The 26,639-nt window shown below is 40.5% G+C and overlaps 1 protein-coding gene across 3 annotated transcripts in view; it reads right to left on the bottom strand.

The window, feature by feature from the left end:
* Positions 1 to 21,266, bottom strand: part of AK2 (adenylate kinase 2) — a 43,060-nt gene extending 21,794 nt beyond the window's left edge. Inside the window, exon 1 of one of the 3 annotated variants that reach the window (XM_077150420.1) lies at positions 21,075 to 21,266. In XM_077150420.1, the coding sequence (XP_077006535.1) occupies positions 21,075 to 21,173 (99 nt within the window). In that variant the 5' untranslated portion in view covers positions 21,174 to 21,266. The remainder of the gene's footprint in view (positions 1 to 21,074) is intronic. The other 2 variants (XM_077150418.1, XM_077150419.1) reach the window with 2 other exon arrangements.
* Positions 21,267 to 26,639: the final 5,373 nt, after the last annotated feature.

Below are 26,639 nucleotides of genomic sequence, written 5' to 3'. Positions count from 1 at the left end.
CACCTGTGCTTTTCCCAGGGGAGGGGTGAAGCCCAACTCAGGTGGAATCCCTCCATCAAGGAATTCAGAACCCAGGGCTTGGCAATGTGAAGCCATTAAAACCAGCCTACAACCTCTCCTCTGTCTCCACCACGCCCCCAGCAGGGAGAGTCTTCCAAAGTTAAAGGTGCCGCAACATCTTTTGCTGGTGGGACCCGCAGGCAGACAAGTGCCACATACTGGGCAGGATAAGAAAAATAGCCCAGAGACTTCACAGGAAAGTCTTTTAACCTGCTGGGTCTCACCCTGAGGGAAAACTGACGCAGGTGACTCCTTCCCCCTGATAGGAGGCCAGTTTAGTCCAGGAAAACCCAGTTGGAGTCTATAATACCTACATAGACCCTCCTAAGGGTGGGGAGGGAAAAGGCACCATACAAGCAGGGCAAGAAACAAGAAAACAAGAACTGAAAAATTATCATCTTTTAAACTAAACCTAAGCTAGAGGTCCAGAAAAAGCTGAACTAAAGGTCAAAGAACAGATTGACGACAAACTCATCTAGCAAGAAAACCCTAGGTAAGATAAGCGAAAGCAATCTCCAGAATAAACTAATTAAGGTAATTAAACGTCTAGACGCCAGCAAAAAATAACAAATCACACCAGGAAAATTGAAGATATGGCCCAGTCAAAGGAACAAACTAATAGTTCAAATGAGATACAGGAGCTGAAACAATTAATTCAGAATATAGAAACAGACATGGAAAACCTCATCAAAAACCAAATCAATGAATTGAGGGAGGATATGAAGAAGGCAAGGAATGAGCAAAAAGAAGAAATGGAAAGTCTGAAAAAACAAATCACAGAACTTATGGGAATGAAAGGTACAGTAGAAGAGATGAAAAAAAAAATGGAAACCTACAATGGTAGATTTCAAGAGAGAGATTTTTCTGAATTAATGCAAATGTTCTAAGAAATGATGAATATGCAACTAAGTGATGATATTGTGAAATCTTGTGATGAACTTGTCAAATCTTAACCAAAACTTTTCCAGCCAATCCTAAAGAACACCTAGGGCAATATGTAAGATTCTACAAAGGTTCCATGCCCTAGGATAAATTTCCAGAAACCTACAACCTCCAGATGGGTCCCTGGACCAGCTAAGTCATGAAACTTAGAGTGCCCAGCCTCTCCAGAACATCAGCTAGCAACATCCCCCTATTCCATATTATTAACAGCCCCTTCCAACATGAAAAATTTATAATGGCCATAGTCCAAATACCCCTAAAGAGTAGGATAGAAAGTTCAAAAGTGATGATGCAGTTATACACAGAAGGTAGGGTTTAACAAATGAGTATGATTGCAGAATCATTAAATTGATATTTCCTTTAGTCTTCAGTATCTTAGAGCAACTAGGAGTAAAAACCTAAAATTGTGCAATTGTAACCCATCCAAACTCTGAAATCTGTTCAACAACTAATTATGGTGCTCTGCTTTGAAACTTATTGTTTTTTTAGGATATATGTTATTTTTCACAAAAATGGAAAAAAGTGATGATAAAAAATGTTCTGGAACAACTAGAAGGAAAAATCTGAAATTATAGTATGGTGGCCTATGACAAACTCTAGGATATGTCCTGTAACTACCCGTTGAAGAGTGCTTTGAAGACTTGTTTTTTTCTTTCTTTGCTTTGTATATATATTATACAATAAAAAAGTTAAAAAAAAAAAACACACCAAAATTTATATGCTGGGTAGCACATTATCTAATTTAACTTGTATAGTCAGTTTACTTGAACACCATAATAACATGGAATCTTGAATGGCACGATATCTTGTTGGTTTGTACAGGTTAGTGTGATGCCCCAATATATCCCAGAATAATGTGGACAGACAATAAAAAACTATTTGCAAAGTCCCCTTTGGGGACTGAGGAGAAAGGAGGAAATATTCAATTTCCTCATCTGGGGGATTCCTGATATTCTCACAAGCAGTGGAGACAACCAAATCAGTAGGCTTATCCGTCAATCTTGCGGCTCATTCCTATGAAGCTTATTCCTGCAAACGAGAAGCTAAACCTACTGATAATTATGCCTAAGAGTCACCCCCAGAGCACCTCTTTTGTTGCTCAGACGAGGCCTCTCTCTCTAAGCCAATGTGGCAGGTAACTCCACTGCCTGTTCCCCCCCAACCCCAACCCCGCCTACATGGGAGTGAGTACCAGGGTGTAAATGTCCCTGGCAATGTGGGACCTGACTCTCAGGGATGAGCCAGGACCCAGCATCAAGAGAATGAGAAAGCCTTCTTGACCAAAAGTGGGAGCAGAGAAACGAGACAAAATAAAGTCTCAGTGGCTGAGAGATTTCAAACAGAGTTGAGAGGTTATCTTGGAGGTTATTCTTATGCATTATATAAATATCCCATTTTAGTTTATGGTGTATTGGAGTGGCTACAGGGAAGTACCTGAAACTGCTGAACTATGTTCCGGTAGCCTTGATTCTTGAAGAAGACTGTATAACTACATAGCTTTCTCAATGTGACTATGTGATTATGAAAACCCTGTGTCTGATGCTTCTTTTATCCAGGGTATGGACAAATGAGTAAAATAATAATAATAAGGATAGAAAAATAAATAATGGGGGGATAACGGGTAAAATAAATTGGGTAGATTGAAATACTGTGAATCAATGGAGAGAAGGGTAAGGGGTATGGGACGTATAAGTTCTTTTTGTTTCTTTTTCTAGAGTGATGAAAATACTCTAAAAATGATCATAGTGAAGAATACACAACTATGTGATGATATTGTGAGGAACCGATTGTATAATATGGTTGGACTATATGTGTGTGGATATTTCTCAATAAAAATATTAAAAAAAAAATAACAGCACCAATACTTCACATGGTTGTTGTGAGACTTAAATGAGATAATGTATATAAAGCACTCAGTACAATATTGGCCTGGCAGATAACATGCGCTGAATGAATATTTGCTGAAGGAATTACTGTGTCATCTTCATGTTCTACAGCCACAGGAAGCAGCTGGAGGCGGGTGAAGATGGGTTCGCTCCCAAGCAGATCTGGATTCTTTCTTTCATCTCTAGGTAGGTGCCTTACTGTGGCCAAATCACTTAACCTCTCAGAGGCTCATATTCCTCACCTGCTTTGTATATGAAGGCAAAAAAAGCTCCATCTCAGATGGTAACTGTAAGGGTTAGATGAGATATGTATGACAAGTACATGGCAGATAGTAAACACTTGAATATTAGTTTTAGCAGGCAGGGTAGCCTTTTAGTTAAGAGTAGGGACTTGAAAGTCAAATTGCCTACCCAGGTTTCTAACTCCAGGTCAACCAATTACAAGATACGTGAAACGAGAAAAGTTACTTTATCTCTTAAACTTCAAATTTCCTCTACATGAAATGGAGATGGTAATAATACCTACATCACTGGGTTGATAAGAAGATTACACAGAATTAGACATACATGGGGCCTGACACAAAGTTAGTGCTCAGTGAGTGTCAGCTATCATTGTAACCACTGTCATAAACCCATATTCATTCATACAGCAGGAAAACATTTACTGAATGCTGCTTTGAAGAACCCTGCTGGGAGCCATGGAAACAGAAATAAATAGGAGATACAGATCCTGTCCTCAGAGACTTCAGTTTGGTAGCACACACATAAGAATGCAGAATTAGAACAGGAAGAGACTCTGGACGGTTCAAAACTGGTTTTATAGAATGTGCCAGTTGAAAGGGTGTATGTACCCTAGAAAAGTCATGTTTTAATCCTAATCCCATTTGTAAAGGCAATGATTTCTTCTAATCCCTATTCAGAACTGTATGTTGGAAATTTTATTTTAGATTATCTCCATGGAGATGTGACTCACTCAAGAGTGGGTGTTAGTGCAGATGATATGATACTATATGTTGAAAACCCCGAAAAATCCACAGTAAAACTACTAGACCTAATAAATGAGTAACAAGTGGCACGCTACAAGATCAACACTCAAAAATCTGTAGTGTTTCTATACACTACTAATGAACAATCTGAGGGGGAAATTAAGAAAAAAATTCCATTTACAATTGCAACAAAAAGAATTAAATATTTAGGAACAAATTTAACTAAGAATACAAAAGACATACAAAGAAAGCTACAAGAAATTGCTAAAAGAAATCACAGAAGAGCTAAATAAATGGAAGGGCATACTGTGTACATGGACCGGAAGACTAAATATAGTTAAGATGTCAATTCTACCTAAATTGATTTACAGATTCAATGCAATACCAATCAAAATCCCAACAACTTACTTTTCAGAAACAGAAAAACCAAAAATCAAATTTATCTGGAAGAGCAGGGTGTCCCGAATAGCTAAAAATACCCTGAGAAAGAAAAATGAAGTTGGTGGTCTCATGCTACCTGACTTTAAGGCATATTACAAAGTTACAGTGGTCAAAACAGCATGGTACCGGCATAAAGACAGATATACTGACCAATGGAATTGAAGAGAGCGCTCAGATATAGATCCTCTCATTTATGGACAATTGATCCTTGATAAGGCAGTCAAGCCAATTCACCTGGGACAGAACAGTCTCTTCAATAAACGGTGTGTAGACAACTGGATATCCACATGCAAAAGAATGAAAGATGATTCATATCTCACACTATACAAAAATCAACTCAAAATGGATCAAAGACCTAAACATTAGATCTAAGACTATAAAACTTTTAGAAGAAAATGTAGGGAAATATCTTATAAACCTTATAATAGGAGGCAGTTTCCTAGCCCTTACACCCAAAGCAGGAGCACTGAAGAAAGAAAGAAAGAAAGAAATGGGAACTCCTCAAAATTAAACACTTCAGTGCATCAAAGAACTTCGTCAAGAAAGTAAAAAGACAGCCTACACAAAGGGAGACAATATTTGGAAACAATATATGAGATAAAGGTCTAGTATGCAGAATATATAAAGAGATTGTTCAACTCAACGACAAAAAGACAAGACAACCCAATTACAAAATGGGCAGAAGACATAGACATGTCTCAGAGGAGAAAATACAAACGGCCAAAAGGCACATGAAAAGATTCTCAATTTCCCGTACTATTAGGGAAATGTAAATCAAAATCACAATGAGATATCATCTTACACCCACCAGAATCACCATTATCAATAAAGCAGAAAATGACAAGTGCTGGAAAGGATGTGGAGAAAGAGGCACACTTATTATTGTTGGTGGGAATGTCAAATGGAACAACCGCTGTGGAAGGCAGTTTGGTGGTTCCTCAGGAAGCTAAGTACAGAATTGCCATATGATCTGGCAATACCATTGCAAGGTATCTACCCAGGGGATATGAGGGCAAGGACACAAACGGACATTTGCATACCGATGTTCATAGCAGCATTATTTACAATTGCCAAGAGATGGAAATAGCCCAAATGTCCATCCACAGGCAAGTGGCTAAACAAGGTGTGATATAAACATATGGTGGAATATTATGCAGCTGTAAGACAGAATAAGGTTATTACATATGTAACAACATGGATAGACCTTGAGGACATTATGCTGAATGAGATTAGCCAGAAGCAAAAGGACAAATAGTACATGGTCTCACTGATATGAACTAACATTAATGAATGAACTTGGAGAATTTCAGCTAAGAACAGAGGTCATCAGGAAATGTAAACAGGGTAGATATTGGGTCATTGGAGCTGAAGGGATACAAATTGTGCAACACGACTGATTGTAAAAATTCAGAAATGGATAGCACAATCCTACCTAACTTAATATAATAATGTTAGTGTACTGAATGAAACTGAATGTGAGAATGATAGAGGCAGGAGGCCTCAGGGCACAAATGAAATCAGAAGGAAAGAAATGCGATAAAGACTGAGATGGTATAATCTAGGAATGCCTAGAGTGTATAATGATAATGACTAAATGTACAAATTTAAAAATGTTTTTGCACGAGGAAGAACAAAGGAATGTCAATACTGCAGGGTGTTGAAAATAGATGGCAACTCATATTTTAAAACTTTAACTTATGTATGAGACTAAAGCAAAAAATGTTTATTTGGTACAAATTTATATTTTGACTAGTGCATTTCCTAATATAACTCATGTGGACAGTTTAACTGAACACCATAAGTGCATGGAACCTTGAGGAGGGCATGAGATCTTGTAGGTTTGTCCAGAATGATGTCCCGATAAATCCCAGAGTGATCTGAACAGTGAATAATAACGTACTTGCAAAGTCCCCTTGGAGAATGGCGAGAAAGGGGAACAATTCAACCTTCCCACATGGAGAATTCCTGATATTCTCACAAGCAGTGGGAACAACCAAAGCAATAGGCAGAGCCCTCAATCTTGGGGGTTGTTCATATGAAACTTACCTCTGCAAAGGATAGGCTAAGCCTACTTAAAATTAGGCCTGAGAGTCACCCCCAGAGAACTTCTTTTATTGCTCAGATGTGGCCTCTCTCTCTCAGTCAACACAACAAGCAAACTCATTGCCGTCCCCCTCTCTACGTGGGACATGACTCCCAACCTTCCTGGCTATGTAGAATAGAAAGCCTAGAATGAGTTGGGACTCAGCATGAAGGGATTGAGAAAACCTTCTCGACTAAAAAGGGGAAGAGAGAAATGAGACAAAAGAAAGTGTCAATGGCTGAGAGATTCAAACAGAGTTGAGACGTTATCCTGGAGGTTATTTTTACATATTATATAGATATCACCTATTTAGTTAAGGTGTAATGGAGAGTCTGGAGGGAACTGCCTGAAAACGTAGAGTTATGTTCCAGTAGCCATGTTTCTTGAAGATGATTGTATAATGATACAGCTTTCGCAGTGTGACTGTGTGATGATGAAAACCTGTGTCTGATGCTTCTTCTATCTACCTTATGGACAGACGAGTAAAACATATGGATTAAAAATAAATAAATAATTGGGGGAACAAATGTTAAAACAAATTTAGTAGACTGAAATGCTAGTGATCAATGAAAGGGAGGGGTAAGGGGTATGGTATGTATCAATTTTTTTCTTTTTTCTTTTTATTTCTTTTTCTGAATTGATGCAAATATTCTAAATGATCATGATGATGAATATACAACTATGTGATGATATTGTGAGTTAGTGATTATATATTAAGAATGGAATGATCATATGGTAAGAAAGTTTGTGTTTGTATGTGGTTATGTTTCAGAAAAAAATGATTATGGTGAAGAAAACACAACTATGTCATGATATTGTGAGCCCCTGATTGTATACCATGTATGGACTGGGTGTTTGTGAAGATTTGTCAATAAAAATATTTAAAAAAAGTGATACCAATTTAATGATATAAAAAAGAATGGAATGATCATATGGTAAGAATGTTCGTGCTCGTATGTTGTTATGTTTAAAAAATAAATAAATTAAAAAAGAGTGGATGGGCGGGCCGCGGTGGCTCAGCGGGCAAAGTGCTTGCCTGCTATGCCGGAGGACCTCGGTTCGATTCCCGGCCCCAGCCCATGTAACAAAAACGGAGAAACAGAATACAATAAAAAACAAGAAAATGTTTAAAAATGTTTCCCTTTCTTCCTTCCTTCCTTCTATCCTTCCTTCCTTCTCTCTGTCTTTCCTTTAAAAAAAAAAAAAAAAAAAGAGTGGATGTTAGACTGAATTAGGTGGAGATGTGTCTCCATTCATTCCAGGTGGGTCTTGATTGGTTTTACTGGAAACCTTTAAAAGAAGAAGCACTTTGGAAGCAGCCAGAGAACGACAAGAGAGAAAGTCAAGAGATTCTTTGAGAGCAGAGAATGCCACAGCACCACGAAACAGAGAGTCTACCAGTCAGCAACTTTTGGAGATGAAGAAGGAAAATGCCTCCTGGGGAGATGGAGAGGAAGCTAGCAAATGACACCGAGTTTGCCATGTGGCCCTCCAGCAGAAAGAGAAACCCTGACCTTGTTTGCCATGTGCCTTTCCAGATGAGAGAGAAACCCTGAACTTCATCGGCCTTCCTGAATCAAGGTATCTTTACCTGGATGTCTTAGATTGGACATTTCTACAGACTTGCTTTAATTGGGACATTTCCATGGCCTAAAAACTGTTAACTTGCAACTTACTAAATTCTCCTTCTTAAAACCTATTCCGATCCTGGTATATTGTATTCCAGCAGCTCAACTAGCAAACTAGAACATAGAAGCAAAAAAGAGCACAGAATTCATGGGGAATAGAATCAGTTCAAACAGCTAAATATTTAGTTTTCTGGTGCAGTTGTTTTTAGAAAATAAGTACATTAGGATTCCTGTTTAAACCAGTTCATTGGGAATTTTCTTAGGTGCATGCAAAGGTAAATAGATGGGGCTCAATGCAGCAAACTCTGCTTTGCAATTCATGGAGTGATTCCATTCAAGCACAGAAATGACTCTATGGCAAAAAGGCAACCTAGACCAGGAGGTTTATTAAAAACACTGTACTTTGGAAAACCAATGAAGGTCAAGAACCTCTGGCTATGGAAACTTCTGGGTCTTCTAGGTTGGCACTTTGGCCACAAATCCCAATAAACAACACTTTCTGCCAATCCTTCCCCTTGGTTGTTAAAATCAATGTGAACAAACAATTTGGAGATCAGTCCTGCTCAGGGAAAAGGCTGACCAAAACACACAGAGAACAGCTTAGCACACTACCTAATTGTTCTGTTTTTATCATTCCCCAATCTGTAGGACTCCTGTGATGATCCAGGTGATTTAACGCTACAATATATGGAAGAACACACATCAATAGGGAATGTGGCATAGTGGAAAACTAACTCCTTCATTCATTGCTGGCTGAAAGGGAGACAATGTGATAGGCACATTTGCTATGCAAAAGCACCGACTTTGAAGTCAGAGAGATTTGAATCTTATCTAAAGCACAATAGCTATGTGACTTTGGGCCAGTTAACTTCTCCAAATCTCAGTTTCTTCACCCAGTCAAATGGTGATAATGTCCACTTTATAGGGTTCTTCTAAGAATTTAATGAATTAAAGTACCAAAAGCATCAGACACATAGAAATGAAATAAAGTACCAAAAGTATCAGACACAGAGAAGACATTTAATAAACAAAAAATCTTCTTCCATGGTCTTTTTCTTGCATCACTCTTTATTGCAGAAGAAACATGATGATGTAACTGTATTATAATCCCCTCACACTTCAAGCTTACGCTTTAGAGCAATACTTCTCCAACTCTAATGCACATGAGCAATCTGGGATGCTGTTAAAATGCAGAGTCTGATTCTAGAGGTTTGGGGTGGGGCTCGGGCATCCACATTTTAACATGCTTCTGGGGCATGTCTACATGCGCTGCTGTGAACTGAAGTGTGTCTTCACTTTGAGACATAGTATATCTACAGTCTAGATAGTCACACTAAGTTAGTGCTGAGGCTCTGAGCCACTTGTGCCTCACAAGCCATGCACTGTTGCTGAGTCCAGGAAACAGACTCATCACCTCTATGAGAGCCCCATATGAAGAGTGGGGAGTGGGGGGATTGTGGGTGAGTGGGTGACATCTAAAGCCACGTGCGAAGCAACACAATGTGGGTAGTGGGTGTGCTGGTTTAAAAGGATGTATGCCCCCTAGAAAAGTCATATTTTAATCAAAATCCCATTTCATAAAGGTAGAATAATCCCCATTCAATACTGTATGTTTGAACTGTAATCAGATCATCTCCTTGGATGATATGATTTAATCAAGAGTGGTTGTTAAACTGGATTAGGTGATGACATGTCTCCACTCATCTGGGTGAGTCTTGATTGGTTTATTGGAGTCCTATAAAAGAGGAAACATTTTGGAGAATGGGAGATTCAGAGACAGCAGAGAATGCTGCAGCACCAGGAAGCAGAGAGTCCACCAGCCAGCGACCTTTGGAGATGAAGAAGGAAAATGCCTCCCGGGGACCTTCATGAAACCGGAAGCCAGGAGAGAAAGTTAGCAGATGACACCATGTTCCTCGCCATGTGTCCTTCCAGCTGAGAGAGAAGCCTGACAGTGTTCGCCATGTGCCTTCTTACTTAAGAGAGAAACCCTGAACTTATTGGCCTCCCTGAACCAAGGTATCTTTCCCTGGATGGATGCGTTTGACTGAACATTTCTATAGACTTGTTTTAATTGGGACATTTTCTTGGCCTTAGGACTGTAAACTAGCAACTAATTAAATTTCCCTTTTTAAAAAGCCATTCCGTTTCTGCTATACTGTATTCCGGCAGTTAGCAAACTAGAACAGTAGGTTATCAAACTTCGGTGTATTAACACAATCATAAGGAGTATGTCTTACAAATGCCAAGCCCACTCTTTTCATTTATAATTGAGTGGTTCTCAGGTAGTATCCTGGGATTCTGATGCACACACAATCTAATGGCTCGAGATTGGGTTTTGAGGGGTATAAATCTGGGTTGGAAACTGGTCTCTACTATTCACTTACTGTGTTACCTTGAACAAGTTACTGAGCCTTCCTAAGGCCTGTTTCTTCATCCATAAAATGCAGATAACAATGTCTACTTTCAGAGCTGTTGTGGGGATTTAAAAAGATTATGCATGCAAAAACCTCTAGCATGTATGTTTATTTCTGCCGCTCTAACCAAATAGCTACAATGTAAATGGGTGATTGGCTCAAGTGTCAGACAGTCATGAGTTCAAATCCTAACTATGCTACATACTATATGTGTGCCCTGGGGCAAGATACAACTTCTGAGCCTGTTTCTTTATCAGTAAAGAGTATGGATAAGAATAAAGGGTTGTAGAAGGATTAACTCAGATGATGCATATAAGTTCCTAGCTCAGGGTTTGTCATGTAACCGAATAAAGCATGACTCTGTTGTAATCATCACATCTCATGAGGGCAAAGGCCACTTTCTGCATCCCCAGCACCAAACACATTCATCAAAACAGGCATATGGTAGGAGAAAAATCCAATCTTGCAACTAGCAATAGAAACAGCAGGAGGTTTGAAGTCATTCAGATGCAAGATCAAATACCATTTCTGCCAATTACTTGCTATGTTTACCTAGGGCAAGCAACAAGCCCTTTGGACCTCACTTTCTACACTCTGAAGGTAGGAATAAAAGCGTGGGTCTTAGAAATCCTAGAATGAGCTGGGACTCAGCATTAAGAGACTGAGAAAACCTTCTCGACCAAAAGGGGGAAGACAGAAATGAGACAAAATAAAGTGTCAATGGCTGAGAGATTTCAAACAGAGTCGAGAGGTTATCCTGAAGGTTATTCTTACGCATTAAATAGGTATCACCTTGTCAGTTAAGATGTAATGGAGAGGCTGGAGGGAAGTGCCTGAAAATGTAGAGCTGTGCTCCAGTAGCCATGTTTCTTGAAGATGATTGTATAACAATATAGCTTTTGCAACATGACTGTGTGGTTGTGAAAACCTTATGTCTGATGCTCCTTTTACCTACCTTATCAACAGATGAGCAAAACATATGGATTAAAAATAAATAATAGGGGAAACAAATCTTAAAATAAATTTAGTAGATTGAAATGCTAGTGATCAATGAAAGGGAAGTGTAAGGGGTATGGTATGTATGAATTTTTTTCTTTTTTCTTTTTATCTCTTTTATTGATGCAAATGTTCTAAGAAATGATCATGATGATGATTATAGAACTATGTGATGATATTGTGAGTTACTGATTATATAACAAGAATTGAATGATCACATGGTAACAATGTTTGTGTTTGTATGTGGTTATGTTTCATAAATAAATTTTAAAAATTGAAAAAAAAAGTGCGGGTCTTACAGAGTTGTTGTGACAATGACAAAACTGACAGAGTCTGATCCATAAGGTGGTAGCTGACTGCCCAGAAGCACTGAGCCTCTAAGAATGGACCTCAACTGAACACATGAAAAAAACTGTGCAGATTTTCTGCACAAGTGGCAGAAAAAAAAAAAAAAAAGGAAATACACTTTTGGTTTTGACCACACTGCAGGAACATCCAACTCTAAAAGGGAGAGAGAAAGGTAAGGTAATTTAAATAAAATAACAACTCAAGTATTGTAGATGTTTTAAAACATTATCCTGTTGACAGCAAAAGCAGATATGCTTTCAAATGTTTGTTTCAGTTTTAAACAACTGCAAGTTACAAGTTTTAAAAGGAAACATAATTTCAGTCATATCAACATAAAACATAAAATACTCAGTTATGTGGATATAAAAGGAAGAATTAGTGGAAAGAAATCAAACATTACTGAGCAGGTACTGACTCCAGGTTAGTGATTTTCCATCAAAGATTGTAAACATCTGCCAAGAGCCAATGGGAGCCAAGGAGGCAATGCAAATAAATGATATGGGTCACAATGAGGTGACGATGTAGAGCATGGAAAAGCACATGGACATCTAAAATGGAAGGGCCACTTAGTTGTAGCTGACTGCTGCCATGCCAGAATGGAGGCCAGTGCCACAAGATCTGTTTTTCAAAGAAACTGGAGCTCAGGATTTCTAAGCAAAATATCACAACTGGATATACCATGTGGCCAAAATACCATGTTACTATTATTATTATTACTATTTTTGCATGGGCAGGCACCAGGAATCAAACCCGGGGCTCTGGTATGGCAGGTGAGAACTCTGACTACTGAGCCACCATGGCCCACCCTACCATATTATTTTGAAAACTGATAAATCAAGGGAACAAACAGAGCATTTATCCTGCCTTTTCTATTCAAACCAGTGGGTAACAAATAGTACTTTATAGAAATATTTCAGCTAATAAATGAAAACAGAATGATATAATTAGAACATTACCACTTGCCCTAATGAAATAATGGATCTAGAAACTGAAGAGCAACGGTTATGAAAACCACAAACAGACAAGCAGACATCAAGTGAACTTCTAATGAGAGCAGAGTACCACCTGTGAAGTAGACTGGTTTCTAAACGCCCCCCCCCCCAAAAAAAAAATCAACCCCCAATCTAAGACTGTGGGTCAAACTACCAATATTTAGCAATTAAAGAAGATAGAGGAAGATGTTAAATAAATTGTGCTGGTTTGAAAGGATGTATGGACCCTAGAAAAGCCATGTTTTAATCAAAGTCCCATTTCATAAAGGCAGAATAATCCCTACTAAATATTGTATGTTTGAAACTGTAATCAGATCATCTCCCTGGATATGTGATTTAATCAAGAGTGGTTGTTAAACTGGATTAGGTGATGGCATGTCTCCACCCATTTGGGTGGGTTTTGATAAGTTTACTGGAGTCCTATAAAAGAGGAAACATTTTGGAGAATGAGAGATTTGGAGAGAGCAGAGAATGCTGCAACACCACAAAGCAGAAAGTCCATGAGCTAGTGACCTTTGGAGATGAAGAAGGAAAACACCTTCAGGGGAGATTTAAGAAACTGGAAGCCAGGAGAGAAAGCTAGCAGATGATGCCGTGTTCACCATGTGCCTTTCCAGATGAGAGAGAAATTCTGACTGTGTTTGCCACGTGCCCTTCCATTTGAGAGAGAGAACCTAAAATTCATCAGCCTTCTTGAACCAAGGTGTCTTTCCCTGGATGCCTTTGATTGGACATTTCAATAGAATGGTTTCAACTGGGACATTTTCTTGGCCTTAGAACTGTAAACTAGCAACTTATTAAATTCCCCTTTTTAAAAACCATCCCATTTCTGGTATATTGCATTCTGGCAGCTAGCAAACTAGAACATACATTGTGGGGATTCAATAAAAAATTGCCAGAATGAGGGATACTCTACAGATAAACATCCTAGTTTCTTAAACAAATAAGCTGCAAGAAAAAGAGAAAGAACCTACAAATTAAGAGAACAACAAAACAAAGAGGGCAGAGAGAATATTAAAGAAATAAAGGCCGAAAACTTCCCAAATTTAACAAAAGATATGACTACACATATCCAAAATGCTCAATGAATGAGATAAACCTAATAGAACCACACCACTGAATATTAAAATCAGACTATTAAATGTCAAAGACAAAGAGGGAATTCTGAAAGCTAAAAAAGAAGCAATATGTTGTATAAGGGAGTCTCAATAAAATTAAATGCCGATTTCTCATTGGAAACTATGGAGGCAAAAAAGGCAATGGGATAAAGTATTTCAAAGTGCTGAGAGCAAAAAATTGCCACTCAATAATTCTATATCTGGCAAAACTGTCTCTGAAAATGAAAGAGATGAAGATGCCCCAGGATAAACAAAAGTTGAGGGAGTCTGTCACCACTAGACCAGTACTACAGGATATGCTAAAGAGGGTTCTGCAGGTTGAAAGGAATGGACAACAGACAATAGATCAAAACTACCCAAAGAAATAAAGATCTTCAGTGAGGGCAACAATATAGGTAAATATAAATGCTAGTACTTTTGTATATTTGGTTTGTAACTCCACTTTTTACTTCCTACAAGATCTAAAAGGAAAACGCATAACATTTAATTACATAATCAGTGGTTTTGGACTCAATGCATAAACATGTAATTTCGGACAAGAACTACATAACGGTGGAGGGACTGAGGGGTATAGGAACACAGATTGTGTATTCTCTTAAAGTTAAGTTGGTATCAAACCAAACAAGATTGTTATAGATTTAGGGTGCTAAATTTAAGCCCCATGGTAACTACAAAGGAAATATGAGAGAATATGCAAGCTCAAAGAGACAGAAATTAGGGGACAGATTGCCAGGGGCAGGGGAAAGGGAGAATGGGAAGTCAATGCACAATGGGTGAGGATTTCTGTTTGGGGCAATGGGAAGGTTTTAGTAATAGAAGGTGGTAAGGGTACCACAATATTCTGATTGTGATTAATCCCACTGAATGGTACATTTGAGACGGGAAAGTTTATGTTGTATATATGTTCTCACAATTAAAAAAATAAATAAAAGAACATCTAAAGAGATAATGACAACTAAATGCAATATATGATCCCGGATGGGATCTAGAAAGGGAAGAGAAAAAGCTCAAAGGGACATAATTGGGGCATATGAAAAAACTATGAATATCAACTACAGCTTTATATCAATGTTGAAATTGCTGGACTTGATAACTGCACTTAAGGTGGTTACATGAGTGAATACCTTTGTTCTTAGGAAATAGATATGGCAGCATTAAGTGTTCAAGCATGACATATACAACCTCAATGAAGTATTCAGAAAATGAACTAATAAACAGATGAATACATGAATAGATATGATATAACAAATGTGATAATACATTAAAATTTTGCTGCGTCTGTGGGATATGGGTAAGCTGGAGTTCTCTATATGAGGCTTGTATTATTTTTGTAACTGTCCTATAAAGTTTGAAAGTATTTAAAATAAAAAGTTAAAAATTTATCTGGCTCTGGTTGATCAAGATAGTGGTGTAAGATGCTCCACGGTGCCATTTCCCCACAGAATCTTTGAAGGCCAGCAAAAACGTATGGAGTCATCATCCTCAAAACTCTGGAAAACAGTTAAAGGGCTGTAGTAACTAGACAAGTGTCGGATCAAGAAAACACAGCTTTTGAACATAGAATTGCCATACGACCCAGCAATACCATTGCTAGGTATCTACTCAAAGAACTTAAGGGCAAAGATACAAACGGACATTTGCACACCAATGTTTATAGCAGCATCATTTACAATTGCAAAGAGATGGAAACAGCCAAAATGTCCATCAACAGACGAGTGGCTAAACAAACTGTGGTATATACATACTATGGAATACTATTATTTATTTTTTATCCATATTTTTTAATTCATCTGTCCATACCCTGGATAAAAGGAGCACCAGACACAAGATTTTCACAATCACACAGTCACATTGTAAAAGTTATATCTTTATACAATCATCTTCAAGAATCAAGGCTACTGGAAAACAGCTCAACAGTTTCAGGTACTTCCCTCTAGCCACTCCAATACATCATAAACTAAAAACAGATATCTATATATTGTGTAAGAGTAACCTCCAGGATAACCTCTTGACTCTGAAATTTCTCACTGAAACTTTATTTTGTGTCATTTCTCTCTTCCCCATTTTGGTCAAGAAGGCTTTCTCAATCCCTTGATGCTGGGTCCCAGTTCATTCTGGGAGTTCTGTCCCACGTTGCCAGGGGGATTTATACCCCTGGGAATCATGTCCCATGTAGGGGGAGGAGGAGAGTGAATTCACCTGCCGAAGTAGGCCATGTTCTTTTTTTTTTTTTTTGGGGGGGGTAACATGATCTGGGAATCGAACCCAGGCCTCCTGCATGAAAAGCGGGCATTCTAACCTCTGAACTACCCATGCACTGCCTAGGCCATGTTCTTTTAACCCACTCCTGTAGGGGCAGACCTATTGTGGGTGGAACCTTCTGCTTAGGTTGTTTCAATTGAGATGTGACCCACCCAATTCATGGTGGGTCTTAATCCTTTACTGGAATCCTCTAAGAGAGGATAAAACCAAGAGAAGTTTGGAGAGCTCAGAGAGAAATACGGAATGAGAAACCCCTTGAGAGAGAGCTCACTGAAGGAGAAAAGTCCCAGAGATGCTACCAGAGACCACACAGACACGAAAAGAGAAAGTCACTGGAATCAGAAGTTGAAAGCAAAAGAACCCAGGAGCGAGGGACCAGCAGATGCTGGCCATGTATCTTCCCATGTGACAGAGGAACCCCAGGTACCAGGAGCCTATCCTCAGAGAAGTTATCTTTCTCTTGATTCCTTTAATTTGAAAATTTCGTGGGCTTAGAATTGTCAATTTGTAATTGTAATAAATCCCCATTGTAAAAGTCAACCCATTTCTGGTATATTGTATTCTAGCAGTTTTAGCAAACTGAAACACCCTTCCTAGCTCTAATCACACATCTACTACTTCACAAAGCCTTCTCTGACTAACTCCAACCTACATGCACCTTAGAAACTAGCTCACAAGAAAAATTTTCTTCTACACTTTTTACATTAATATACATCAGAGGTGAGAGGAGAGGAGATGTGTTACTAGGGAGAATATCTACTGAGCACCTACTAGCCAGGTTGTGATCTATGTATTTATGGGTGCTAAAAACACACAGATAACCTAACTGTCCAATATTTTTGCGAACTTTTAGTCTAAGTGGGAAAGCAGTCTTGTTCACTGCTTTCTCTTCAATGTGGGTACTCAAGTGCACTGGTTTGAAGCTTGTGTACCACAGAAAAGCCATGTTCTTTAATCCCAATATTGTTGCGTGGGATCTTTTTGATTGTTTCCACGGAGATGAGACCCACCCAATTGTGGGTGGTACTTTTTTATTGTGGTTTCCATGGAGATGTCTCTCCACCCATTAAATGTGGGTTGCTTACTGGAGTCCTTTAAGATGGAATCATTTTGAAAAAAGCTTCAGCACCCACACAGCTAGAGACCTTTGGAGATGCGTAAGGGAAATGCCCTTGGGGAAGCATTATAAATCGGGAAGTCTGAAGAGAAAGCTAAAAGACTTGGCCAACTGCCTTCCCTGCTGACAGAACTGTCCAGAAGCCAAAGACCCCAGGAGATGCCAGCCACATGCCTTCCCAGCTGACAGAGGTGCTCTGGATGGCATCAGCTTTTGAGTGAAGGTAACCTCTTGTTGGTGCCTTAATTTGGACATTTTCACAGCCTGAGAACTGTAAACTTGTCATGCAATAAATTCCTTTTTTAAAAGCTGTTCCATCTCTGGTATACTGCATTCCAGCAGCTTTAGCAACCAAAGTATTACAAAATGTTGAATGAGGAAGACAGGTGATCCTCATTTTCCAGATGAGACTACTGAGGCTCAGAAGTTATATAACTTACCAAACTAGAATATCCCTGTATGCCCTTGCCATAGCACTGGCATAGACTGGCTACTTCACAACTACTGAAATTACTATCTTCCAAATGAGCTAAGAAAAAAGAAGTCAGCACACTTGAGCTACCCTTTTTCTACTTGGCCAGCAACAGCAGAAGTCTGGCAGAGTCTGGGATTAAATACTCATGGGCTGCAGATTACATAATAACTGAGGGTGGCAGCAATAGAAGAGAGAGGAGAGATGTCAGTATCTCTCTGAGTGTGAGAAAGAATCAGCTCAGGCTTCAGAAAGTAAAAGAAAGTAGTCCCTCCTGACCTAGTGCCCAGAGGCAAAAAGCAAAGTCACGGGGACAGAGATTCCCAGATGTCTAGACTCATCACTCACATTAATCTATGTCATTCATCCATTTACAGCAAACCCACTAAGTGCCTAGTAATGTGCTGAGTGCTATGTGGGTGGAGGGGAGGGGAGGTTGGCCAAAAATGAATAAGATGGGCTGTTTGCCAAGACTCTGCAATCTTGGCAAGTGCTAAGAAGTGAAGATTGGGCACAGAGTGGTCACCAGATCCCCACATTCAGAGGGAAAGCCAGACAGCTTTCAGGAATGACCTTTAGGACCTAGTAGCAAACAATGACAGACCTCAGGCAAGAAAAGGACATTGATAACCTAATCTATGGGGTTCTGAATCATAAATGAGATCATAAATCCCGACCCTGATCTATGGTCCCAAAACATCCCAGCACCAAGTGAGGCCTCCTATAATAAGGGAAATTCCAACTTCAATCTCTGGTGTTCCTAAGGTCCCAGGCTCCTTGACGCCAATTTCTCTTGGGAAAGCCACTGACCCCTCTGGCCCTATTTTCTTACCTGCATACTGAAGAGGTTAAATTTTCCAGTTCCTTTCCATCTAAATACATTTGAGTCGGCTTCTCCTCCCTTGGAAAATGCTCGTGCTCATCTTTGAGCATGTACCTTCGCTACACATTAAAGTTTTGAGCTGTACACACTGACTAATTCTCAAGTTCATTCCTGTGGCTGTTTCCTGTGGCTGAGTCAAGAACCCTCACAGCACCAGCCCTTAGCTGAGGTCTTAATTTCTTTGAGAGTTCCTGGGACTGTCAAGCTTCAATGTGACACCATCAAGTGCACCAATATATGTACTATGGTAGTCCCAGAAGAAGAAATAGCAGAAGTGGCAGAAGGAATAATAAAGAAATAATGACAAAGAACTTCCCAAACTTAGGAAAATGTGAATATGCACATCTAACAAGCTCAGAGAACACTAAACAGGATAAACATGAGGAAATACACCTTGGCCTATACTGAGTACACTATCAAATGCAAAGGACAAAAAGAGTTCTGAAAGCTGTAAGAGAAAAGCAATGATAAACAAGGAAGTCTCAAAAAGATTAAGTACTGGTTTCTCATTAGAAACCAAGGAAGCAAGAAGGCAGTGGTCTGAAATACTTAAACTGCTGAAGGAAAACAACTGACAGCCAAGAATTTCATATCTGTTGGGATTCTCTTTCAAAAACTAGGAGGAGTTTAAGACATTCTCAGATAAACAAAAGCTGAGGGAGTATATCACCACCAGAGCTGCCCTATAGGCAATGTTAAAGGGAGCTAGCTCTTCAGACCAAAGGAAAGGATGCTAGACTGTTTCAAAGGTACACAAAAAATAAGGAGCTGTAGTAAAGGTGACCATACGAGTAACTATAAATCACAATATCATTACAGTGTGTAAGATGTCTAATTTTACTTTTTCCTACAGGTGCTAAAATGGAAAATGCATAAAAGTAATGATAAATCTATGTTTGGGGGCATACAATGTACAAAGATATGAGTTTTTTTAACATGAACAAAACAATGGTGGGGGGACAGAAGGGTATAGGAAAAGTATGTGTGCATGGTATTTGTGCTGGTTTGAATGTTAGGCACTTGAGAAAAGATTATTGTCTCTCTCTCTCTCTCTTTTTTTTGTATGCTGTATGGCAGGGGTCACATTTCATTCTTTTCCCATGTGAGTATCCTGTAACTGCAGCATCATTTGTTGAATTTTTGTTTGCTTGTTTGTTTTGGGAACTGCACGGGCTAGGAATTAAACACAGGTCTTCCACATGGCAGGTGAGAATTTTACCACTGAAGAATTCTACCACTGAACTACCCTTGCATGCCGAGTATGTTCTTTTAATCCATTCTTATTGGGTGGGACATTTTGGTTAGGCACTTTCAATTAGACATGACCCAGCCAATTGAAGGTGGGTCTTATTCCTTACTGGAATCCTTTGGGAAGAGGATAAAAGACAGTAAAAGCCCAGAGAGATTAGAGAGAAAGCTCCTGGGACAAACAAGAAAGGACCCACAGGAGCTGAAGCAGAGAGCCACCGATACCAAAACCTAGGAAAGAAGGAGCAGCAAACATGTGCTTCCCATGTGACAGAGGAACACTGGATGCCAGAAGCCTTTGCTATGAGAAGGTATCTTCCTCTTGATGTTTAATGCGGACATTTTCATGGCCTTAGAACTGTAAATGTATGACTTAATAAATTCCCTTTGAAAAAAGAAAAAAAAAACAGTATTTGAGTCACCTGAGCTGCTTAGCCCCTCCAAGTACAGCCAGTGGTCTCAGATCTCGACTCCACCCAAAGTCCCCATAAGCATTCCCAATCTTAACTTGACTACTATTCAAAGGTTCACTGCCTAACCAGAACCCCCATGGCTCCCCAGGCTTACTCCAAGCCTGCTCTAAACAACCAACCTCAGCTTTCAAAGGAACAGGACCCTAGGCTTTCTCTCCTGTTTCCTGACATAACCGGCTCACTCAGGTTACTTCACCTCATCTGCACGGATACCACTCTGCATCACGAGCTGGAGTCGCTCTCCCCTTTCCTGTCAATACTCATAAACGAAAAGGTCCCCTTATCTCTAATGCCTGGACGGTAACCCTAATCCTGGACAATCTACTCCCAACTTGCAGGGAATCTGGGCCAGAAAAGCGTCCAGCTTCCACTCAGTTAGTAATCCAGATCTTCAGGCCAAGACTCCCCCAACCGCACACACTTCTCAGTCTCTATCCACATCAGCCTCAGATCCCCTGACACGACACCTCAAACCTCGACTCAAGAGTCTCAATTCTAACTCAGACTCCTACGATCTGAAATATGGAGGCTTCTGTAAATTCTTCACCAGAACTGGGGACCACGCCAAGCGATGCCCACCCCCTCACCCCCCCAAGCCCAGCGCCCAAACCCGGTGCCTCCACCGCCCGCAGCTCCGCTCGCAGACGAGAACAGGACTTCGGAACCTCCCGCAGTCCTGACCCTGGAGTTGCGCACGGACACCGGCCCGACCTGCCGCTCACCTGGGTACCCTTGCCAGCCCCGGGTGGTCCCAGCAGCACGGCCCGGATACCTTTAGGGCTCTCTCCGGCCGCTTCGGCCGCTGGCACGTTTGGAGCCATATTCACCTACGCTTCTGACCACCGGACAACCGCACACCTCGCGCGTCCAGCGCTTCCAGGCCAGCTCTCCACGCACGCCACGCACGCCGCGCTCGCCACTCACACTGGCCGGTCACCACGTCTGTCACCCCGCTCCGCCCGCCCTTGAGCGCCACTGCTACTACAATTGACCAACTACGCGGCGAGAATGGGGAAAGCTGACTTTGACTGGACAGAGTTGATGTCAGTCTAAGGGAGGGGCGGGCCAGCATGGTCGAGGGGGCGGGGAGAACTTGGCGCGCGCAGCGGGTGTGTGGAGTAGGCGGGAACTGAGGAAAGAAGGCCAGAGGCTGGGCTGACAGTTCTCTTAAGCGTTTGGCAGTTTCTGACGGCAGTATATCCCAAGTACTATGCAGTTGTCTTGGGAATGTAAATGGGTTAAATCACTCTTAGACAAATTGGCGGTGTGCCTTAAATACCCCCTGGCCCGGGAGTTCCACCTCCAGGCTTTCAAAGGACACAATGATATATGCAAAGACTATGTAACGAAGATGTTAATAGCAGCACTTATAGAAAGAAAAAAAAAGGCCATATCCCAAATGTCCAACAAGAAAAAAATGGTTAAATAAATTGCAATGCATTTGTGTACTGGAATCCCCCCATTGTATAAGACAAATCACACGGGAAAATGTTCACCAGGCAGGATATAAAATTGCAGTTACAACAAAATCCCAATTTCATTTGATAGTTACAAGTGAAGATCCCTGTGTAGTGTGCATTTTTATATTTTTGAAAAGTTCTAAAACAAATTCTATAAGAAGCAGGTATGGCCTTTGTAGTAAGAAAAACAACTTTTTAAAGTTAGGAAAAGAGTTTTTCTCAAAAGAGATGATCCTCTCTTGGAAGGGGAAGTAATTTCTACAGTTTTTAGGTGTGTGAAAGTTGCATCCACACCCATTGGGCAACCCTTGGACAAAACCAGCCCCAAAGGCCCCTTTGGACTTTTTGCATAGAGTGCGATTATGAAGCAATTATGTTTTCTCCACAGGCTCATAACCCAGTGATTACTTTGCTGTTCCTCCAACAGTGGCCTCTTCTTTACAGCACAGAAGAAGTTAACATTCATTTGCTCGTCCCCGCATCGGATTTTTACAAGGTGCCTGCTTACCTTGTGACCTTGAAGGAGGCAGGGGTTGCTATGCCCATATGTCAGAAAGGAAACTGAAGACTGGAGGTATGGGGCGACTAATCCAAAACCACACAGCGGCAGAGTCACAATTCAGGCTGGTGTTGTTGAGCTGGTGTCCCAGAGAGGCACAGGGCTTATGGAAGAAAGGAACGGGAATAACTACATTTCCTCTGGTGGGAGCTTCTTTGTGGTCCAAATTCACTTCGATTCAATAAAACAAGAGTTGATTAAGGTTTGCTGTTCATAGGGGACCAGGTGAGAGGTGGGAACAGCCTGTAGCTAAGCTGAGACTGGAACTCAGCTCTATCTGGATGGTGTCAGGCCCTGGTGGAGAACAAGACAGGTAGTTCCTGCCGGCGTGAGTTCACAATCCAGCTGGTTCTAGCTAGAGGGATCATGCTCTTGTGAAAGAGAAGGACTCTGAAGGATGGAGGGGATTTGGTTTTTGGGTGGTGATGAGAGACATTTCAGGCTGAGAGAACATCTGGAGCAAATCTTTGGAGGTAGATGTGAGTTAGGTGTGCTGTGGGTTTTAAAAAGTGGAGCTTTGCAGAATCAGGAAGCTTCTTTGGTAGGGGAGTGATGATCAGATTCACACTGTATAAAGATCACTTGCAGGACAGACTGGAGAAGAGAGAAAGGGGTGAGTGTAAGACAAGTTAAGTATTACTGTTAGTGTTTTGTGATAGGCAGAATAATGCTCCTCTAACTCCTGCCCAAAGAAGTCCACATCCTAGCTCCTGGAACTTGTGAATATGTTATTTTACATGGCAAAAGGGACTCTGCAGATGTGACTCTACAGACCTGGAGATGGGGAGATTATTCCGGGTTATGTAGGTGGGGCCAATGTAATCACAAGGGTCCTCATAAGGGAAAGAGGGAGCCAGAAAAGTAGGAAGGAAATGTGACAACAGAAGCAAAGATCAAAGTTATGTGATTGCTGGCTGGGGCCATGGACCAAGGAATGCAGGAAGCCTCTAGAGGCTGGAAAAGGCAAGGAAACAGAGCCTCCAGAAGGAACCCAACCCTGCCGATATCCTGATCTGAGCTCTGAAAGACCATTTTGGGCTTCTGACTTCCAGAACTGTAAGATAATAAATGTGTGTTGCTCTGTAAGATAATCTGTGTTAATTTGTTACAGTGGCAATGGGAAACTAATACATGAACTTTGATTGCAGGCCACAGGAATGGACTCTGGCTATGTTAAGCTAAAAGGAGTTCATTGGGAGGACACGGTTGAGCAATCAGAGGCCTCAGCAGCTGCTTTGGGAAATTTAGAAATGAGGAACAGTGGACAATCCTTGGGAGGTAGGGGGCATTTATTCCCTACACCAACTTTTTCCGTGTGGAAGGGCTTCCTTTAGAGTAGTAACACTCCTGTGTCATATACCGCCCCTTCACCCAATTACCTGACTCACCAATTACCTGACTGATGAATTTGGGGAGAATGAACTGAGCTCAACTCAGAAGTTCTTCTCTTTCTTTTTGAGATCTATTTATCTATATGAAGGTTTTTTTTTCCCTCTATTCTTCAATGCCCTAAATTTTCCAGCTTCAGTTCCTCACTATGAGGATTATGATTTTTCAGCACTGCCTGGGACCAAGTGGGGACGTTTAATTCTAGGTCCAGTATTAGTAAATCCACTCATCTATCAGACCTAAAGGCACATCCCTATCAGCTTTATCAGTAATAAAGAAGATATTTGGTTTACCTCTTCCTTATTTTTTAATAACATTTTTTCCCAAAACTTTAAGCTCAATTGTGCAATATAGAAAACTGAAAAGCACAAGAAGCAAAGAACCCAAAAGTCATCCAGAATCACAAGTAATTTACATCTTGACATATCCTTCTAGGTCCTTTATGTGTATACATACAACTAAGCATATGTTTTGATGTGGTTGAGATCGCAGAATGTATCATGCTTTTTCTCGAATATCTACCAACTCAAAGTCCCAAAACCATGGGTATTATGATAATCAAGAATACATGACACCAACTCAATCAGGGGAAAAAACGTATTCATGCCTTTCTTGGGGACAAAAATTTCATAAAAGACAAAAATGGCTACAGGCCTCTATAGATATTCACAGTTACAAATACTACATTCCCTTAATGCTCAATTTAAAATGAGTCATAAAGCAAGAGTACAATTAGTATAGTGCATCTAAGAGAATTCATTGTCAGATTTATATTGAAATGCTAGCAAGGTTATGTGGCCATTGAATTACTTAACAATGTTTTCCTATGGTATAGCCAAGAGATGAGCACATACAATGGTTACATCAAAATGGAAATATGAACACATCTGCATACATCCCTTTGCCTGTATCTCCTTCTGCCCCTTACAGCCAACTTAATGAACAAGTCCTGGTGCGTGCTGCTCAGAGGTGGTGTAACAATTTTATGTCAAAGATGCTTCTTTTCTATGAATTTAACACAAATATATTTATAAATTTGTCAATTTACTAGCTGTTTATCATATATCGTCACCTCAAGATATCTAAAAAGTTTAAATGTGAAATAATAAACCTTACCTGCAGTAAATACAAGTATTTTACAAAAGCTGCACAAAGAACTATTGTTATAATCTCAAACTGTCTCCTCGAAATAGAGATACTAGCAAAGAGCCTTTCCCTTTACCCTCCCTCTTCTTTCTCTTCCATCATTTCAATGGCAAAGTACAGAAATATGTCTAGATCCAAGAGGTGGATTAGCAAAGGTCACTCCCAGAAGACCGTCCTTCCTATAATCTGCCTTACTTTTGTGGCTATTTCTCATTTTGTTCTAAACTTCAATGAGGCCGCCCCAAACCCCAACAAACAATTTCTGATGGATTCTGCAATCAGAATGACTCAGCACCAACCATTTTCGATACCTGTGCCATTTCACTCAAGATTCAAATTTTGGGCTTGACTTGGAACTCATGTTCACTTCTTAGCAAAGGTGGAGAGTGCCTTGACTGAGAGTTCTCTCTCAATCAGGGAATGGGAGGAGTAGTTACTGAAAAAAAAAATGTTGGCAGTTTCCAAAATAAAACGGAAGAGCTATTAAGCAGGCAGGAACACGGATGTCTGCCACAGGGAGATATTGCAAAGGTCCGGGAAAAAGATAATGAGGGCCTGGATTATGGAGGTAGAATTAATGGGACTTAACACCAGATCAGATGGGGAAAAGAATGCCTGAGTCTTGGGACCAGGTGTCCGGAAAGATGGTGGTGCTATTAATACTCACTTCATTCATTCATTCATTCAAACAACATGCATTTAATGGCCATTTGTTATTTTCCTAGTATTGTGCTTGGTGCTAGGAATCCAGTGTTGGGGCAGGGCCTTTACCCTCACAGAACTTGAAGTTAAATGGGGGAAAAAATCTAGTGTTATGGATTGAATTGTGTCCCCAACAAAGGTACCTAATCCCCAGTCCTGTGAATGTAAAGTTATTTGTTAATAGGATCTTTGAAGATGTTATTATTTAAGATGAGGCCAACCTGGATTAGGGTGGGCCTTTAAACCAATACAAGTATAGTCCTTATAAGGAGAGGACATTTAGACAGCGACATAGATGACTGATGCAGAAACAGAAGGAGGGAGGGAAAGAGAGAGAGAGGGAGAGAGAGAGCTATGTGACAGAGACAGAGTGTGGCTCTACTGGCATCTTAATTTTGGACTTCTAGCCTCCAGAACTGTGACACAATAAATTTCTGTTGCTTGAGTCAATTAGTCTGAGGTACTTGATTATAGCAGCCTTGGCAAACTATGTAAGCTGGTGATTACAATATGGTGTGGTATGTGTTATGCTGGGGAAAATACAGGCTGCACTGGGAACCCATCAGAGGAGCACCTACCTCAGCTTTGAAAGGAAATGACATCTGAGGTGAACCCCTAAAGATAAGGAAGATTTGCCTAGAGAAGGGGAATGGGGAAGGGTAGTCCAAACAAAGGGAATAGCATGTGCAAAGGCCTGGGAGCAAGCGAGATATGGCAAGTTTAGGGGAACTGTGGTGCTCAGCAGAGGAACACTTATGTTGTGGGAATCCTCCTTTGGAAGGAACTTGGGAGAAAATCCCCACAGTCTCACTCTACAGAACCTGCAGGGTTCTGAATTGGACTCACTTTCCTGGCAACAGGGAGTGAGCACATGACTAGGTTTGGCCAGTGGGATATTCTTGCACAAGACTTAGACCTTTGAGCAAGGGAGGCGAAGGGCCAAGGCTATCCAGAGCCTGAGAGCCCAGCAGCATTACAGTGGCCAGTGGCCAGTAGTGGACATCCAAACTAGGCTTTCCCTGTGTCATTCT

This window comes from Tamandua tetradactyla, chromosome 2 (assembly GCF_023851605.1).
Source record: "Tamandua tetradactyla isolate mTamTet1 chromosome 2, mTamTet1.pri, whole genome shotgun sequence".
NCBI classification, from domain to species: Eukaryota; Metazoa; Chordata; class Mammalia; order Pilosa; family Myrmecophagidae; genus Tamandua; species Tamandua tetradactyla.
Note: the sequence above shows the minus strand (reverse complement) of the source record. Positions and strands in the feature narration are given on the sequence as shown.